Source organism: Nannobrachium achirus (genome assembly GCF_963921795.1).
Source record: "Nannobrachium achirus genome assembly, chromosome: 15".
Taxonomy (NCBI): Eukaryota; Metazoa; Chordata; class Actinopteri; order Myctophiformes; family Myctophidae; genus Nannobrachium; species Nannobrachium achirus.
In genome coordinates, this window is record NC_137822.1 from 43,151,391 (window position 1) to 43,172,258 (window position 20,868).

At 43.2% G+C, this 20,868-nt stretch overlaps 1 protein-coding gene across 1 annotated transcript; it reads left to right on the forward strand.

The window, feature by feature from the left end:
• Positions 1-3,496: 3,496 nt before the first annotated feature.
• Positions 3,497-20,345, forward strand: LOC308299875 (uncharacterized protein; the record flags this gene model as incomplete). Its single annotated transcript, XM_080743656.1, has 11 exons — positions 3,497-3,848; positions 4,008-4,094; positions 4,402-4,521; positions 4,686-4,802; positions 4,967-5,083; positions 5,248-5,364; positions 5,529-5,645; positions 5,810-5,926; positions 6,091-6,207; positions 7,016-7,084; positions 19,888-20,345. Exons 1-11 carry the CDS (start codon positions 3,737-3,739, stop codon positions 20,343-20,345), a joined length of 1,548 nt encoding a protein of 515 aa, XP_080599782.1. The 5' UTR covers positions 3,497-3,736.
• Between the last annotated feature and the right edge of the window lie 523 nt (positions 20,346-20,868).

Genomic DNA, 20,868 nt, shown 5'->3' on the forward strand with positions numbered 1-20,868 from the left:
AGATATACAAGCTCACAGTGCCGTGCTGTTAGCTTGTAGATCTGCTATTCTTTTTAAATCGTGAACATTTGTGCAAGTCTTATTTTTGACATGATTCTATAAATGTCTTCTAAATTCATCTAAGGTTTTAAAAAAAAACTATGTTCCTATGTCAGTGGCGCTCAAACTGTGTCATTTGCAGGACCCCTAAAATGATATGTATTCAGCCACAGACCCCCATCTCAGAAGCAAAATTTGAGTTACAAATGTTGACTTGTTCAAAATAAAATAAAAATGTTTAGTTTAAAAAATACGTATTCAAAGATTTTCACGCATTTTTACGACTTTTCAAAAATAGCAGATCTACAAGCTCGCAGCGTGGCACTCGGTGCCACGCTGTGAGCTTGTATATCTGCTATCTTCTCTCTCTTTTAAAAAAAATATATAATTAAGGCCCCTCCACCCTAGTAAGTCACTCCCACTTTCCCCCCCTTGTGGACTTGGCTCGTTAGATCAGGTTTCTGTGTTCAGACTGAGACTCATCTTTAGAAATCAGATCTGAAACCACCTCTGGATGTGGCTGGATGTGGCTCAAATCACATTTGAAACAATCTGATTCCATGGGACCTGTCTGCATTTAAACAATTTAAATCAGATTCAACTCTGGAAAAAATATTCTCGCTCTCGCTCTCCAGGAGCCCTCTTAATTTTTACATACATTTACCATTGCAATGTCTACAGATGCCGGGACCTGTAAGGGGTGCCTTTCCTAAAAGGAGGTTTCAACATTGCAACATTCCCAAAAAACGACCAAAGGTATTTAAAAGTACATGCTCAGAATCTACTTTATGGCAGTAAATAAAGCATTTTGTTACTGTCCACCATTACATACTCGAGTAAAACAAAAATAAAAGTTTGATACATTTGTTACAGCACCACATCTGTTATGTCTTGACATTTACTATTGAATTCATTCCAGGTTTTTTCCAGGACATCAAATGCCACACTGGTGCTGGAGTCGGTGTTAGCAGATACAAGTGATGAAGCAGATAGCGTTGATGACTCAAAGTCCAACACTCGTCCAAAGCAGAATAGTATTGTACAGGGCTCCAGCACTCGAAAGGCTCCAGTGAAGTCCAACACTCGTCCAAAGCAGAATAGTATTGTACAGGGCTCCAGCACTCGAAAGGCTCCAGTGAAGTCCAACACTCGTCCAGCTACAGTGAAGTCCAGCACATCACCAGGTCCACCTGTTACGGAAGCCAATGATCCACCAGAAGATCATAGTGATCATGATGACCGGTCAAGCGCAGTTAGCAGAGAGCTATACACTCCACGCAGAAGTGACATGGGCTCTGATGACACTCGTCCAAAGCAGAATAGTATTGTACAGGGCTCCAGCACTAGAAAGGCTCCAGTGAAGTCCAACACTCGTCCAAAGCAGAATAGTATTGTACAGGGCTCCAAGGCTACAGTGAAGTCCAGCACATCACCAGGTCCACCTGTTACGGAAGCCGATGATCCACCAGAAGATCATAGTGATCATGATGACCGGTCAAGCGCAGTTAGCAGAGAGCTATACACTCCACGCAGAAGTGACATGGGCTCTGATGATGACGCAAGTGAAGTTGAAATGAGCGATGGCTGGTCAACCCCAGATAGCGGAGACGTATACGTTCCACCGAAAGGTGACATGGGCTCTGATGATGACGCAAGTGAAGTTGAAATGACCGATGGCTGGTTAAGTGCAGATAGCGAAGACCTATTTAGTCCACGCAGAAGTGACATGGGCTCTGATGACACTCGTCCAAAGCAGAATAGTATTGTACAGGGCTCCAGCACTAGAAAGGCTCCAGTGAAGTCCAACACTCGTCCAAAGCAGAATAGTATTGTACAGGGCTCCAAGGCTACAGTGAAGTCCAGCACATCACCAGGTCCACCTGTTACGGAAGCCGATGATCCACCAGAAGATCATAGTGATCATGATGACCGGTCAAGCGCAGTTAGCAGAGAGCTATACACTCCACGCAGAAGTGACATGGGCTCCGATGATGGTGGTGCAATTGAAGTTAACAAAGCCAGCATTAGCAGTGACCAGGTGACTTCAACATCCTCAGGTCCACCTGGTACTGAAGCTGAGCCAACAGTGTCCGCTCCAACAGTGTCTGTTTTGTCTGTGTCCAAAACATCAAGTGGAAAGAGAATGTACAACAAAAGACAGTACTGCCAATTCTGTGACACTAAGGTTCTTAAATACGGAAGGCATCTGGAACGTAATCACATGAACCACCCTGAGGTTGCCAAGGCTTTCAGCTTTAATAAAAACACAAAGCAAAGAAAAATACAATTAGACCTGTTAAGAAAAACGGGCAACTTCTTGCACAATGCAGATGTTCTAAGGAGTGGACAAGGGAGCCTCATTGCTCACAGGAGACCCACAAAAGAAACAAAGGCAAGAGAGTATGTTCACTGCCAAAACTGTCGCGGGATGTTTCTACGGAAACTGCTTTGGAAACACTATGAAAAATGCCCCCACCGGCCAGAAAAAGGCGAAAAGACCAGTGCTGGCAAACGAAGAGTGCTGTCAGCTGTTGATTTTTCTGAACCAACTTCAAGCATTGAGGAGCCATTCTGGAGAGTCGTCCGTGTCATGCGTCACGATGAGGTCAGTGATATCATCAAAAGTGATCCAGTAATCCGAGCTTTTGGCATTCACCTCATAAATAAGAGTCTGTCTAAAGACAACGACCAAAGCAAATTTACCCGGCAGAAGCTCAGGGATATTGCAAGACTCGTACACGTGGCAAGAAAAGAGACAGGTCTGAAGACTACGTATGACTTGGTGGACCCCCAAAGATTTATGGACACCGTCAAAGCGGCACGAATAGCAGTCGGATTCAACAATGAAACAGCAAAGGTGGGGGTACCAAGCCTGTCGTTTAAACTAGGTGACGCTTTGAAACAGCTTGCCGAGTTCTTAAGAACCGAATCTCTGATTAAACAGGATCGTAACGCAGCAGACCAGTGCCAGACATTCATAGAAGTCCATGGTTCCATGTGGAATACCTATCTCTCTGGTCCTGCCAGGAGGGACCTCAGGCAGAAGAAGTTCAATGCTCCTAAGCTGCTGCCTTTAACCTCTGATGTGAAATGTCTTCATGTCCATTTGGATAAGGAGCAACAAGAGAACTTCATGAAGTTGCAAGACAACGCTTGCTCTTATAACTGGAGAGAGCTTGCAGAGGTTACTTTAGCAAGTGTGATCCTCTTCAATCGTAGAAGGGAAGGTGAAGTCGCTCAAATGAAGTTGCCTATGTTCCTTGAAAGAAACAAGTCACAGCCAACAGAAGACCTTGAAGGTTGCCTCACAGACAGTGAGAGAGTGTTGTTCACACATTTCACCCGCGTTGAACTTCCTGGAAAGCGTGATAGGAATGTTCCTATACTACTAAGTCCAAAGAATGAAGACGCGCTTGTATTACTGTGCAACAAGCGAGAGGAGTGTGGTGTGTTGCAAGACAATCCTCACTTGTTTGCTCTTCCAGGATACACCAGCCATCTCAGAGGATATAAATGCCTGGGACGCTATGCAAAAGAATGTGGTGCCAACGACCCTGCTTCCATCACCTCCACTAGACTCCGAAAACAAGTGGCAACCCTCTCAAATGTACTTAATCTAAAAGAAACAGATCTTGATCAGTTGGCAAGATTCCTTGGCCACAACATTGACGTACACAGGGAGTTCTACAGACTCGATATGCCAACCCTCCAAATTGCCCAAGTGAGCAAGGTTCTACTAGCCATGGAGCAGGGGAAAATTGCAGAGTTCCAAGGGATGAGCCTAAATGAAATCAACATCTCGGCCACAGGTATCTAGATAGTATATTTCTTTTTGAATGTTTTAGTACATCTTACAACTTTTACTGCTTCAAGCTCACTATGTTTGTCCATGCATGGTTAGCTTGTAGATCATGTATTTGTGTCTAATGTTTCCCCCACAAGTGTTAACATTTTGGTTAATTCTACAGAGACGGTACCGATGTTTGAAAGTGATGGCGAGGAAACGGAGGAGGAAGAAGACGGAGACGACAGGGGAGAGAGTGAGGACATGTTAGGTAATATTACAGTCAATTCACAGACAAAGTGTTCAGTTTATAGCTGCATAATATGTAGGCTTGTAACTGTTCTTTAACCCAGTAGTTCTCAACCTTTTTGGCCTGCAACCCCCCCACCCCCCAAAAATAGTCATATCTGAACTGGGGACCCCCCAATTAGTTTGACCCTGTTCCACAGATACATAATATTGTGAAAATAGCAGTTCTACAGGCTCTCAGTGTTGCAAGACGTGAGCCTGTTTATTGACTATTTTCACAATGTTTGCCTCTTTCTTATAATATTTGACAATTTGGCCAATGTTTTTAGGCAGTGATGCAGAGGTCTCTAGTGGTCGGCAGTCTCCCGTTCGTGGCAGTGATGTGGAGCTGAACGTGTCCACAGGCGGTTCTTCAAAGGGCTCAAAAGGTGGTGTTTCTTCGAAGAGAGGTGAGGATAGAGGTCACTGTACACTACAGTCACATCTCTAAGGGTTCATTTGGTTTCATTTGTCCCCAGAGTTGCATATCACTAAGCTTTCTTTTTGGTTGGCTAGTTACAGACTATTCCTCGTCAGAGACTAAGGGTTTGGTTCGTGTTGTTATCTGTTTCAGGCAGTGATGCAGAGGTCTCTAGTGGTCGGCAGCCTTCAGTTCGTGGCGGTGATGTGAACGTGTCCACAGGCAGCGGTTCTTCGAAGGGCTCAAAAGGTGGTGTTTCTTCGAAGAGAGGTGAGGATAGAGGTCACTGTACACTACAGTCACATCTCTAAGGGTTCATTTGGTTTCATTTGTCCCCAGAGTTGCATATCACTAAGCTTTCTTTTTGGTTGGCTAGTTACAGACTATTCCTCGTCAGAGACTAAGGGTTTGGTTCGTGTTGTTATCTGTTTCAGGCAGTGATGCAGAGGTCTCTAGTGGTCGGCAGCCTTCAGTTCGTGGCGGTGATGTGAACGTGTCCACAGGCAGCGGTTCTTCGAAGGGCTCAAAAGGTGGTGTTTCTTCGAAGAGAGGTGAGGATAGAGGTCACTGTACACTACAGTCACATCTCTAAGGGTTCATTTGGTTTCATTTGTCCCCAGAGTTGCATATCACTAAGCTTTCTTTTTGGTTGGCTAGTTACAGACTATTCCTCGTCAGAGACTAAGGGTTTGGTTCGTGTTGTTATCTGTTTCAGGCAGTGATGCAGAGGTCTCTAGTGGTCGGCAGCCTTCAGTTCGTGGCGGTGATGTGAACGTGTCCACAGGCAGCGGTTCTTCGAAGGGCTCAAAAGGTGGTGTTTCTTCGAAGAGAGGTGAGGATAGAGGTCACTGTACACTACAGTCACATCTCTAAGGGTTCATTTGGTTTCATTTGTCCCCAGAGTTGCATATCACTAAGCTTTCTTTTTGGTTGGCTAGTTACAGACTATTCCTCGTCAGAGACTAAGGGTTTGGTTCGTGTTGTTATCTGTTTCAGGCAGTGATGCAGAGGTCTCTAGTGGTCGGCAGCCTTCAGTTCGTGGCGGTGATGTGAACGTGTCCACAGGCAGCGGTTCTTCGAAGGGCTCAAAAGGTGGTGTTTCTTCGAAGAGAGGTGAGGATAGAGGTCACTGTACACTACAGTCACATCTCTAAGGGTTCATTTGGTTTCATTTGTCCCCAGAGTTGCATATCACTAAGCTTTCTTTTTGGTTGGCTAGTTACAGACTATTCCTCGTCAGAGACTAAGGGTTTGGTTCGTGTTGTTATCTGTTTCAGGCAGTGATGCAGAGGTCTCTAGTGGTCGGCAGCCTTCAGTTCGTGGCGGTGATGTGAACGTGTCCACAGGCAGCGGTTCTTCGAAGGGCTCAAAAGGTGGTGTTTCTTCGAAGAGAGGTGAGGATAGAGGTCACTGTACACTACAGTCACATCTCTAAGGGTTCATTTGGTTTCATTTGTCCCCAGAGTTGCATATCACTAAGCTTTCTTTTTGGTTGGCTAGTTACAGACTATTCCTCGTCAGAGACTAAGGGTTTGGTTCGTGTTGTTATCTGTTTCAGGCAGTGATGCAGAGGTCTCTAGTGGTCGGCAGCCTTCAGTTCGTGGCGGTGATGTGAACGTGTCCACAGGCAGCGGTTCTTCGAAGGGCTCAAAAGGTGGTGTTTCTTCGAAGAGAGGTGAGGATAGAGGTCACTGTACACTACAGTCACATCTCTAAGGGTTCATTTGGTTTCATTTGACACCAGAGTTAAATATCACTAAGGTTTCTTACAATTCACAATCTAAGCATTTATGAGACGCTTTTAATCCAAAGCGACTTACAATAAGCATCAATATAATCAAGATAATATGTCAGTACATCAACAATTTAACAAATGCATAGAAATATCAATCTTGAAAAACTAACTGATCTTTTTTCTTTGTGTTGAATTGACATCATTGTCACAAAGTTACGTGGGAGGCTGTAATTATTTTCTATGATAGGCAGACATAAAGCCAGACTATAAAGTTACAATGCAATTCAGGGATGCGTGGATGAAAATATGTTTTACCGGGGTGACCTGAGCCAAAATGTTTGAGAACTGCTGTACTGGGCCCTTTATTACTTGCTAAAATGGGGATACATGTATCACGATGATATTTAAACCTTACTTCAAGACATGATGAACCATTGCAGAACGTGCAGTGCTTATCACAACACCTGCAGCTTCTGGCAGCTTTGGAGTGACCCAAACTAACCTTCTCCAAAACACTGGCAATTGCAAAGTGGCAAAGTTGTTTTTCCTCCCCACTTAATGTATCTGCTACTTTGGGCATTATTAATTGATTTCAGAATTGAACCACTCTAAAAACAAACATGGTTGCTCGTAATGGTTGCAAACTATAAAGGCGTTACTACTGTATGTTTTGCGTCTGCTGCATTATTCCGACGGCCCATTATTCAGATTCTGTGTTGCCATTATTGATTTGTTTCTTTTCATCTAGGTGACCGTAAAACAGTGGTAAAGAAGCCCTGGACAAAAGAAGAGGCTGATGCTGTCAAGAGGAACATGGGTGATTTCTTAAAGAAGCAAAAAGTGCCACAGAAGCATCACTGCACAAACTGCCTCACTGCAGAACCTGAGGCTTTAAAAGAGCGTGACTGGAAAGCTGTGAAATTTTATATTAAGAACCAAATCGCAGCCATCCAGAAAAAAGCAACTAAATGACGTTGTCTTGTTGCTCCAGAAACACTTTAGAGTTAGTGTTTCGGTTTTGTTGTTTTTTGGGGGGGTTTCTGTAGTTGGTTTCTGCAGTGGTTTAAGTACGTTGCACTTTTGTCTAGGACAGCCAGATAGAAAAACTATATTAAAAAAAAAAAAAAAAAAAAAAACTACTCCATCTGTACTCTTAGTTAGGGAAAGCTAGCAAAAGTGTTGCTAAATCTGCAAGGTATGCTTACCATTAGCTGGATAAGCAAGTTGTCTACTTTCACCTGAATTAGTTCAGACAAAAATCCCTTGCTAAACTGTGTGGGTGTGTGGGAGCCTTTTAAAATTGGTTAACATTAACAACTTGTATGAAGGCAAATTTCATATGAGGGGTCAAACTAGGGGTGTTTCAGGATTCTGAATGCAAGCATTTGGTTTGCATGAAAAATACTCCTAGGCCTGCATGTAGGTTAATGGTAGCCCATCTTTGAATGCCTCCCACAAGTTTTCCAAAGGGAGTTGAGTTGGAACTAATTCAGAAGTGATGGTAGCAGCATTTCAGCTGCCTAACTACTGCAGTAGATTTAGCTCACATTTCTTGGAAGAATATGGAGCAGTTTCAGCACTTGTACTGTATATTGCCTGGTCTGATCCCTTTTTGGTTGCTTTGTTTATTTGGAATGTATGTCACGCCAAGTGTTGGTGCCCTGTACAGTACTATTCTGTTTTGTCACGCCAAGTGTTGGTGCCCTGTACAGTACTATTCTGGTGCCCTGTACAGTACTATTCTGTTTTGGACTTCATATGTCGTGCCAGTTCAGGCCGTCTGTACTAAAAGGGTTGTTTCTGTATTAGTGGGGATAAAACCTTTTCATTTCAAGCACCCCTAAAACTATATGCATTTGGCTGCCGACCCCAAAATATGTTCCAGAGGCAGAGATTTGATTGAAATTGTTGGTTAAACAGTAAGGTACTCATTGCTTCTGTTTTTCTACGTGAATGTTGGGTGAAAAGATGCATGGTCTCTCCTGTATGAAGGCCTCACACATGTTGAGCCAGGTTATTGGGGCGGAAAAATAAACTGTTATCGGATGCTTGTTTTCTGTGATTCATTTTAGTGCACACATCATATACAAACAAAACCAATGTATTACTATAGGAGCTCAATGTAAAGTAGTGTAGGCCTGGGTCTTAATCTTCTGTTTTTATCTAATACTTGCTTACAATTAAAAGTACATGTGTACTATGTTTATGAACTAGTCATTTAGTGTCAGTGGTTAGAGCAGTATTAATCAATGTTTTGTTACACCATAGCACCATATAATCAACTATCCTCTTAGATACAAGGCATTCACATTGCGGTATTCAGATATGAATTTAGCTTACTTTTTCTATGCATTTCATTTATTACCCGTGTCAATTGCGCCTTTTGATATCAAACTAGCCCTTACCCGTTCAAAGATATGAGCTCCGAAATGATGTGCAGTGAGTGGGTTATGGGATGTGCACTGTGCACACAGTATATGAGGGATGGAAAGTAACTTTAACTGGTGCTTGCATGATAATATGTAGGAGCATCAATGTAAGAAATACCCGTTTCGTTTAATGGCTATAGAGAAACTGTGTACCGATCTGCATGATTTATGGACAACATCTGTAACAGGGCCAGACAACGCTGTGACAGACAGACACTCACTCAGACAGACATTAGGAAAATTATGTTTGATATACATACAAAACTGTGTAATGACCATGCCTGTCCACATGATGGTGCTAGATGCAGAATAGATATAGATACACCATAACAGACATTTGGAAAATTATATGTTTGATGTGTTTTTAAGCAACTGGTTGCTTTCATGGCATATGAAGTTAGACACATTCAACAATAATATTAATTTACCTATATTCTTCTCTGGATACCAGAGATTGGCCTTGCCAGCATTGGTTCCATGTCTCAACCCCATACAGCAGTACTGTCTCCAGGTTCCATGTCTCATACAGCAGCTCTGAGTCATCTGTGAAGGTCCATGTGTCACACAGCGCTGCAGTACTGACTAGTGACTATTACCTTGTGTACTATACTACTAGTAAGACGCCTCATGGTGACATGCAACCTCAGCGAGGTCGCGCCATGACTTGGCCTTCTGGCCAGTGATGTATATTGGACCAGTTACCCAAATATGGAGAGATATGCTGTGAGAGCGCAAACATGCTTACTCAGTTATTTGTTAAGTGAAAGTCCTTTGATGACATCTGACATACATACAATCCCTTTTATGCCCATACACCGCCGTGATGACCTATCACCGCAGACTGTACTCTGATAGGGCCTTTTGTGTGGTATGTGGCCTCCGTATATGGGCATTCCCATATGAAGTCCTGTTAGATATGAGTTTAATATTGATGATCAGGGATATCCATGTTTGGGCATAGAAGGGATTCTGTTAGTGTGGTTCCCCTGACTTCACAGTGAAGTCAGGGTGTGATGTCAGAGCGCAAACCCATTCTGTTAGTGGTTCCCCTGACATCACAGTGACATCAGAGCATGATGTCAGAGCGGCTAACCCATAGACTGTATCCCTGCTCTGATCTGACATCACTGTGACAACACATGTGATGTGTTAGGGAAACAGACAGATACGGTCAAGCTGTGACCGTTCACATACTAAACTGTGACCTACAGTCACAATAATGTGTGGTATTCTACACCGCCCATATCAACATCATGTCAAGTCAAGTCATGTTTATGTCCCAAACTGGGCATTCATGTTACAGCAAATGGTAAAAAGACTCTAAGAACACAGTGCACATACAGTAAATAGACAAGAACATAGACAGACAAAGACGTGGTCACAAGATCCAGATAAGTACAAGTTAACAACAACCATCCATGAGTCTAAACAGCCAACATTATGAAAAAAGATGAAGGGTCACAATTTATTGGTGAGGGTCTGTGCCCAACAGGCCCCTTCAGGGATCTGTCTCTGTGTGTAGGATTGAATGGTTAGATAGTTTTCTAGCCTTTAGATTGTTGATACAGTGTTTCATTCTTGTCTATAGACCTGATTGGTGCAGGGCTGAGCATGGATCAGATTGTAAATAGCATAATGTATTTATCTCACTGCAGATAGTCTTATTACATCCTTAAATTCAAATCATTCTTTCAATGGGCTAAAATCTTGTTTTATTTGATGGCCTTCTTGTCTTGGCATTTAGCCTCTGTGCCATAAACAGACAACACCAAAGGTCAAGTGGCCTGCTTTTAATAGTCATACTCTGAAACTGAATTGTGTGTGTCTCATTAGTGTTCTTATATGGTCTGCCCTATGTGTGTCTACTTTTCAACCCTTAAAATTCATATTAGAACTGGAGACCCCCCAAATCATGGAATTTAGGAGTTAAGGCATTACATTTAGTTTGACTCGGTTCCACAGATACATGTTGTGGAAACAGCAGACCTACAAGCTTACAATGGCATTGGTGTCCATGTGAGAGTCCATTTTTATTGTATTATTATGCGTCTGAATATGCAGGTTGTATTAGAGCAAGCATAGTACATTTGTGACAACTAGCCTCCCTCACTAATGGTCGCCTTTCTCCATGGGGGGAGGAGTGTGACGGCCAGAGTCATAATTGACCCTGACAATTATTGACTAATTAACGGGCCATCACCTTGTGAACGATGATTGACACCTGGCAATCAGGCATTCAGGTCTGATGGCTACAGGTGTGTGATTGAGGGTGTGGAGAGTTCAGTTTGTTGCTGGCAGCAGCAGTGCACACACCAGGACAGCAGAACAATGTTTCCTACCCGTCTTATTTATTTTGTAGTTATTTATGTTTCAATTGGCTCGTGTTGGAGCACAGTAACAAAAAAAACTTACAGACAAGGCTGTAAATATTCCACCTCCACGGCAGTGAAGTCCAGGTAGGAGAATTAATACTAGAGCCTTCAATTGTTTGGAGAGTTTTATCTTATTATATTAGTTGACTGTACATTTTTGCTCATTTAAACAGATTTGTGTAATATCTCATTGTTGCTGATGACACCTGCTTCTTTTTGGAGCTGTACAAGCTCTGGAACGGGTGGGCCCCGCATATTACTATACAGAATGTCGTGTCTTTTCCTCCATTGTCGACCCTTACAAGTGTCGGAGAGACACAAGACCCATTTCATTGGATTCGCCACCCTTTAAATATGTAAATATTGTCCTGCCTGAAACAGAATAATATTTCTTGATTTTTTTATTGATTTTAAGGACTCAATGTACAGACTGAAGCCGGCCTTGAGTATTTTACCTGACCTTTACTGAGCATACAGGTTATGTATGTGCTAGGGGACATTCATGAAAAATAGCCGGTGATCTACAAGCTCAAAACAAGACACGTAGTGAGCTTGTAGATCTGCTATGTTTGATGAGTTGGTGTATAGAACAATAACTCAGGTGTGTTTTACAAAGCATTTCTATTATTATATTAGTTAACTGTAAAATTTTGCTCATTTAAACAGATTTTTGTAATATCTCATTGTTGCTGATGACACCTGCTTCTTTTTGGAGCTGTACAAGCTCTGGAAAGGGTGGGCCCCGCAGATTACTATACAGAATGTCATGTCTTTTCCTCCATTGTCGACCCTTACAAGTGTCAGAGAGACACAAGACCCATTTCAATGGATTTGCCACTCTTCAAATATGAAAACATTGGCCTGCGTAAAACAAAATATATTTTTTTGATTTTTTTATTGATTTTAAGGACTCAATGTCCAAACTAAAGCTGGCCTTGAGTATTTCACGTGACCTTTAGGGGTTGTTAGGCTACTACGTTGTTTGGCTACACTGAGCATATGTGGTATGTATGTGGGGGACATTCATGAAAAATAGCCGGTGATCTACAAGCTCAAAACAAGACACATAGTGAGCTTGTTATGTTTGATGAATAGAGTTGGTGTATAGAAAAATAACTCGGTGTGTTTTACAATTACAAAGGTCCAAACTAAAGCCACAGGCCACAGAGTACAAGATGTGATGTGTAACTATTCCAAATGTATTTTACAATCCTGCAATAATTATTATTAATATTATTTATCTATTCATTTGTAGGCCAGTAGATCCATTTGTAGTGAACCTTGTGTGTGCAACACGTTCCCATGACAGATGTGTTACTCCTGTAGGATACAGGATTATTGGCAACCCTGCATTCACCTGCATTTGTTATTATGTTGCTATTGTATGAATGAGGGGGCCCCCATGTAAGGGTCCATTTGGTTCCATTTGTACACTGAGTTACAGATATGTAGACTGGGCTCCCCTTGCCTGGGGCCGACTACTCACAGGTGGGGGGAAGACTGTACCCTTTATCCCCCGGTTAAGGACAGGCCTGCCCATTTGTGCCCATAAAAAGATGGCATGCCCAGCTGACTGTACCACTTTCTCCTCTGTCTTTCTTGTCAAAATGTACTGTACATATAGACACAGTGTTTCATTCTTGTCTGCAGATCTCACTGCAGATACGGTAGTCTATATTACATAATTAAACCTTAAATTCAAATAATTATTATTTGTATTCATTTATTTGATGACACTTGATGGAGATCATGTGTACTGAGTCAAAATTGGAGGATTGACAAATAGGACCCCATGAGTGACAACGTAAGAGAAAGTGGGCGGAGCGATCCCCACAAGTGACAATCCTTAAAAAATACTGGATTATAGCTCATATAAATAGATTTTTGTAATATCTGATTGTTGCTGATGACGCCTGATTTTTTTGGGAGCTGTACGAGCTCTGGAAAGGGTGGGCCCCGCAGATGACTATACCGCCTCATGTCCCACAAGTTATGGGAGGGGAGTGTGTGTGTGTGTGTGTGTGTGTGTGTGTGTGTGTGTGTGTGTGTGTGTGTGTGTGTGTGTGTGTGTGTGTGTGTGTGTGTGTGTGTGTGTGTGTGTGTGTGTGTGTGCGCGCGTGTGTGCGTGCGTGCGTGTCTCCTTGGGCTTTGTACCATGTAAATTGTCAGTACTGGTGAACGACAGAGCAAAGAGTGAGGGCTGCCGTGCCCTCAGGATGAACTCACTTCCTTCTGACATTCATTCACTTTAGCCAGCAGCACTGATGTGGACCAAAGACTGTTAATATAGGGGTGCCACAATACTGAATCGAACCGGTATACCGAACCGAATGGCCCTGTACCGAACCGAACAGCCCATACCGAATTTCTTTATTGGGGTGTGGCCACATAAAAACATAATTTTCTGTACACTTTTTTTGGAGAAAGTCTTCCTCCTAGTATAATAATAATAACTGATTATCATGTTTTAGGGGGGAAACAAATGATTGCACCCCATCTTTAAAATTAACTGAACATTTTGCATTCTTTATTTTTTCATTTTCAATTTTTACTGTACCGAAACCGTGAGCCAAAAACCGAGATACGAACCGAACCGTGGGCTGACTGAACCGTGGCACCCCTAGAAAATACACATTTCCAATTTGAGCCGCTGGAGGCGAGATGGTACACAAATCCTACAAATGGTCTTCTTAAAGTTGGTGCCAATGTCTGATGCCAAATCGTGGGAATGTTTACTGGTGAGAGTGTGTTGCTGGGACAGAAAGGTCCACAATAAAAGTAGATTTTCTCCTTATTTGTGTCTCTGAGAGCCATTTTAGTATGACATTTTTGGGAATAGTGTGTGGCTTATGACGATCGGGTCCAACATTGAGTTCAGTGACCATGGAACTAAAGAATGGTTCAGAAGCAGTGTCTCCCATTGGAATGAATAGAGAGAGAGAGAGAGAGAGAGAGAGAGAGAGAGAGAGAGAGAGAGAGAGAGAGAGAGAGAGAGAGAGAGTGTGAGTGAGTGAGTGAGTGAGTGAGTGAGTGAGTGAGTGAGTGAGCGAGCGAGCGTGTAAGCAGAGGCGGCAGGGGTAGAGTGGCTACATTTCTCCCCCAGAGTTGTCGAAGTGGCCTTGAGCAAGACTCTGAACCCCTAATAATAGCCGTATTACCCCCTGATGCTCATGTGCAGGTTGGTGCCTTGTATGGTTTCCTCTGCTATCGGTATATGAATGTGTGTGTGTGAATGACTGAATGTAATGCACAATCTATTATTGGATAAAAAGTGCTATGTACAGTAAATGCACCATTTACCATTTACCAGTAAGAGAACCTGTCGATCCCCAGGCAGTCAGAATCAGCCAGCACAGTAAGGCTCTCTCTCTCCTCAACCTAAACCCTGTAGTCAAGTCGCTTGTGTAATTTTGTTCAAATGTTCGGGGGACTATGAAAACTATATATTTTTTGAAATTTCAGAGTATAACAAATCAGAAAATCCATGATTCCATTTGCAAAATCCCTTGGGGAATCTTTGACAACTGCTGAACGTTTGGGTCCCATCCACTTACTATACACTATACTATAAAGTACCCCCAAAAAAATCTGCTTTAAGTAGCATGTGAGGGGTCAAACTAGAGGTTTTTAATGATTCTGAATCCATTGCAAGCATTTGTTTTGCATGAATAACATTCCTTGGGTTAAAAAAGGCCCCAACAAGACTGTGAAAAGTGATGACTCATCACTAAACCATAGTTTTGTTGGAGCTGTTTTTAGCCGAATTAATGTTTTTAGTGAAAAACAAATGCAATGGATTCAAAATCATGAAAAACCCCTATTTAGACCCCTCACATGCTACTTAAAGCAGATTTTGGGGGGGTATTTCTTTCCTTATAGTATAGTGTATGGTAAGTGGATGGCCCCGAACTTTCAGCATCTGTCAAAAATTCCCCAAGGGATTTTGCAAATGGAATCATGGATTTTCTGATTTCTGATACTCTGACGTTTCCAAAAATGTATAGTTTTACAAATCCCCCGAAAATATGAACAAACCTTCATCCTTGGACATATTGAACTGGACTAAATGACCTCCTCACAGTAAACCCTGCTGTCTTCCCTGTACAGAGGAGTCTAAATGACCTCCCCACAGTAAACCCTGCTGTCTTCCCTGTAGAAAGGAGTCTAAATGACCTCCCCACAGTAAACCCTGCTGTCTTCCCTGTACAGAGGAGTCTAAATGACCTCCCCACAGTAAACCCTGCTGTCTTCCCTGTACAGAGGAGTCTAAATGACCTCCCCACAGTAAACCCTGCTGTCTTCCCTGTACAAAGGAGTCTAAATGACCTCCTCACAGTAAACCCTGCTGTCTTCCCTGTACAAAGGAGTCTAAATGACCTCCCCACAGTAAACCCTGCTGTCTTCCCTGTACAGAGGAGTCTAAATGACCTCCTCACAGTAAACCCTGCTGTCTTCCCTGTACAGAGGAGTCTAAATGACCTCCCCACAGTAAACCCTGCTGTCTTCCCTGTACAAAGGAGTCTAAATGACCTCCTCACAGTAAACCCTGCTGTCTTCCCTGTACAGAGGAGTCTAAATGACCTCCCCACAGTAAACCCTGCTGTCTTCCCTGTACAGAGGAGTCTAAATGACCTCCCCACAGTAAACCCTGCTGTCTTCCCTGTACAGAGGAGTCTAAATGACCTCCCCACAGTAAACCCTGCTGTCTTCCCTGTACAAAGGAGTCTAAATGACCTCCCCACAGTAAACCCTGCTGTCTTCCCTGTACAGAGGAGTCTAAATGACCTCCCCACAGTAAACCCTGCTGTCTTCCCTGTACAGAGGAGTCTAAATGACCTCCCCACAGTAAACCCTGCTGTCTTCCCTGTACAAACTGGAGTCTAAATGACCTCCTCAACCTAAACCCTGCTGTCTTCCCTGTACAAAGGAGTCTAATCTTTTGGGGGGGTATTTCTTTCCTTATAGTATAGTGTATGGTAAGTGGATGGGCCCGAACTTTCAGCATCTGTCAAAAATTCCCCAAGGGATTTTGCAAATGGAATCATGGATTTTCTGATTTCTGATACTCTGACGTTTCCAAAAATGTATAGTTTTACAAATCCCCCGAAAATATGAACAAACCTTCATCCTTGGACATATTGAACTGGACTAAATGACCTCTGGTTTCTGGTTGGCAAGTCAGGGAGTCTCAGGGACCAATCAGAAGGCTGACAAACGGTGAATTGAACAAGGGTCCTGGAAGGTCCTGGAAAAAAGAGCTATGCATTGTCTTTGGTTATTGATTTTGTTAATACCTCTGAAATGACAAATTAAACATTGGCCAAATTGACAAATATTAGAGGCAGAAATTGTGAAAATAGCAGATCTACATGCTCACAACGCCTCGCAACGCGAGGCATTGTGAACCGTGCTATACAAAATTCCTCAACCAGGGATTGACCACATCACAGTGAATCAACTTGAAACATTATCCTTTGTATAATAACTAACAAAATCAATCAGTCTCATTACAACTACTGTAACAACAAATAGATTCTCACAATTATTTTAAATATAATTAAACAAAATGTGCACACCTTAAAGCAGGGGTGCCCACACTTTTTTGACTTGAGAGCTACATTTAAAACGACTAGCTCAGCATGATCTACCCAGGGGGCTTTGGAATAGTGACACTGGCAAACGCACTTGGAATGGGAAATAATGGCGGCAAATTTGTGTGGTTAAATTGTTGTGATTTTTGTTTATAAATATTTTTAAAATATTTGAATGATATATATATTTAGGGGCATGTCATGTGGTCTACCTGCACAGCCTTTGTGATCTATCACGATCTACCTTTTGGGCAGCCCTGCCTTAAAGCATCATGAGATCAGGGCAGGTTAAGTAGAACTTGCTGTTGATTATTGAGTCTGCTGTTTCATACAGAGAAACATGATCACGATTCTGTGATGTATGACATGGAGAAATATGATGATGAGGATGATGATGATTGTGTGCTTGTGGAAGTGAAAGTGACAGCACAAACCCCAGAGCCCAGGCTTTGAAATGATCGTCACAATAACTAATCCATCACACATGACTATTAATGAGTTGTCAAATTAAATTGTTGCAGTTTTAGGAGATATAGTGTGGATGTGGATCCCTGTTTTTGAAGCGGTGAAAGCCGCCTCCAAGGAGTGGCCTTGTGTGTCCCGTTCATGTCCATATATGGTCATTTCAGTCCAGAATAAACAGGTTTTATCTGTCTCGTACGTCCAGAATATGTGTGTAATGTCCGTCCCGGTCTGAGGATTGGATGATTAAAATGTCCAATGAGACTATACTTTGAGGATTGGTCAAGCTTCACATGACAATTCGGCCCTCCAGATAAAATCATTCATTCATTCAGAATTGGAAGAATGTATAGATCACAGAGTTTATAGCTCTAGAACATATAGAATAAAAGTTCACCGCTTCACTTCGAACCGAGGTTTGATTTTTATTATGCTACTGCTCATTGCTGTACGCTACTACCACAATCTGACTTATGTACTGTATTATTAATTAATTCTTAACTTCCATGAATATTGAAAAACAAATCCATGTAAATATTTAAGCTAGTGCATGTTTTAATCATGAGACTCATGCCTGATGCCTCTATCCTGCCAAATCATTTTGTAGACTAATTTGATTTCTGTTTGCTCACTACAAACGAATGCTATTAATTGCCTGTTCCACAGACTTAGTATTCTGTCAATGTCTCTCATGAAATGTAAATGTCACAGATGTCAGCTTTGTTCTCCTTGCACTTCCTCTGTGATGTGAATCCACTTCTTCTCTATTTGAGCAAGTCTCTGAACCCCTAGTTTCTCCCGGTGAGCAGGTTGATGCCTTGCATGCTTTCCTCCTCCATCTGTGTATGAATGTAATGCACAATCTATGTAGAGCGCCTTGGATAAAGGCCCTATATAAATGCACCATTTACGATTTATATGTTTGTACGTGCCTGCTGGCTGGTGAGGCATCATCCCAGCCCGTCTGACTTTTGTACAGGCATTGAAGAACCGTCTTGCCATTTAGCACCTTGCACCTGTGACAGTGCGTGTTCTACCGGTGTGTACATTGTCCCATGCAACTCCTCCAAAAATATACATGACCTTATCCAAGACACATGCTGAGTGAAACGTCCTCTCATGTGGAAGAGACCCCGATACCTCGGGCATGAACCAGCTGTGGGCATCCACATCATATGCATAAAGCACGTTGTAGTACTCGTTCACTCTCCAATCACACCCTCCCCACAGGTAGACGATATCCTCTATTAGAACAGCCGTGTGGCCGTAGCGGTGAGCGGGAACCTCAGGGGGGCGCTCTCCTTGTTCAGTTGTCACAAGACGCAACTTCCTCCAGCGCAAAGACACTGTGTTGAAAACATGCACCTCCAATTGGTCCCTGAAGATCATCCGGGGACAGAAATTTCCAAAGACGTATGCCTCGCTCCCGACCGCCACGGAAGTAGCATCGTCGCAGCATGGAGCTACTGAGAGACATGCTGTGATGCAAAACATCTCGTATACCAAACAGCAACAATGCCTTTAAAATGTCATAAAGTCTTGTCTTGTAAATGTGTGCAGTCCATACACAAACACTTTATAACACAGGACAAACGTCACAAAAAGCTTGGCCAATCCATAAAGCCTAATGGGTTGCATTAGACAATCAGTGCAGTCGATCCACATTTGCTTCGCCAAATCACAGCTTAGTCCTGCCTCCGAGCGAGAAGGCAAGGTCTAAGATTTGTTGCTCCAGTAGCTTTGATCACTGAAATGAAATGCACTTCAGCAGAGATACTGAAGGCACTGTGTCCTGTGTCACATACAGTATTTTAAAGAAAGGAAGAGTCAAACAAACCATTGAAGGGTGCACGTCCCGCATTTTTATACGAAAATTGAGGAGGACACCCATGGAGTTGGAGTCACTAAGGTCTAACTGCAGACTTATACTCCAAATAACTCCACACGATGCACAAATATTGTTCAGTTTCTGGCTATAACAATAGCTGCTTTACACACAGGGGTAACTAGAGCTGCATTCTGTCAAGGTTCCAACTTGTGCTCACCACTGACGATGCCAGTGACATCGCCACTGGCATCACCAGGAATTCTGGTCCCTCATTGGCTGTTAATGATGATGTTGCCAGAAATGCTGGTCACTGATTGGGCTACAGGCTCACACACACACACACACACACACACACACACACACACACACACACACACACACACACACACACACACACACACACACACACCACAAACATATATATGCAGCCGAACACAGTACTTGCTCGCTCTGCTAGTTTAAACACACACAGACACCGACACACATACACACACCACAAACATATATACGCAGCCGAACACAGTACATGCTCGCTCTGCTAGTTTAAACACACACAGACACCGACACACATTATACTGTACATACGTACATATGAAGCCGAACGCAGTACTTGCCGGGAATGCTGGTCCCTCATTGGCTGTCAATGATGACGTTACCAGAAATGCTGGTCACTGATTGGGCTACAGGCTTACACACACACACACACACACACACACACACACACACACACACACACACACACACACACACACACACACACACACACACACACACACACACACACAGACATACACAGCCGAACGCAGTACTTGCACGCTCTGCTTGCGCAAGTAACAATTCCAACAGTGATTTCCAGTGTTCCCTCTCCTGAGCAACATTTATCCCCAAGTGTTCCTAGGTAAGTGTGCAGATGTAATCCCTCCATCTTCTTTGGTCAGCCTCCTCCAGTGTTGGGAATAACAGCGTTACTAAGGCTAATAACCCCACTAAGATGGGGTTGTATGGGGGTGAAACATGCAAGGAGCTCCACAAGATCATCAGTGTAAAGGAAACTGCACATCCAGAAGCTGTTTTTGTGGTGGCTGGAGACTTCAACAAGGCTAACCTCAAGAAAGTTCTCCCCAAATTCCACCAGCATATAACCTGCAACACCAGAGGCGACAGTATTCTGGACCACTGCTACACCACCTTCTCAGATGCTTACAAGTCCCTCCTCCAGCCCCCTTTTGGAAAGTCTGACCACAGCGCCATTCATCTTCTCCCTGCCTACAAGCAGAGGTTGAAGCGCGAGCCTGTCATCAACAAGGAGGTCCGAATATGGTCTGAGCAATCGGATTCTATGCTTCATGACTGCTTTGACCATGTAGACTGGGGGATGTTTCGCGACACTGCTTAGAACAACGTCAACGAATTCTCAGACTCTGTCTCGTATTTTATCCGTGTTTGCATAGATGACATTGTTCCCAAAAAATCTGTTCGGATCTATCCCAATGAGAAGCCATGGATCAATAGTGAGGTCCAGGTCGCGCTTCATGCGCGCAACGTTGCTTTCAGATCTGGGAATCTGGGGGACACTAAGGCTGTGCTCCTGAAAACTATCAGGAGGGCCAATAGGGCATATGCAGCCAAGTTGGAGGACCAATTTTTAGAGTGGAGATGTGAGAACAACGTGGCAGGGGCTCTGTACCATCACAGACTTCAGAAGGAGATCCAGGTCTGCAGAGACTCCCTCTGCCTCCCTCCCTGGGGAATTGAACAATTTCTATGCTTGTTTTGCCCCACGTGCGCTTGATCGTGCAATCAACCTATCGACTGGGCGGCTGGGACCGCATGTACACGCCACAGACACTTTTTTTCCGGATCAAAATCTGATAAACTGAAGCGAAGATATGGTTTAGTTTTGGTTAGCTACAATGGCT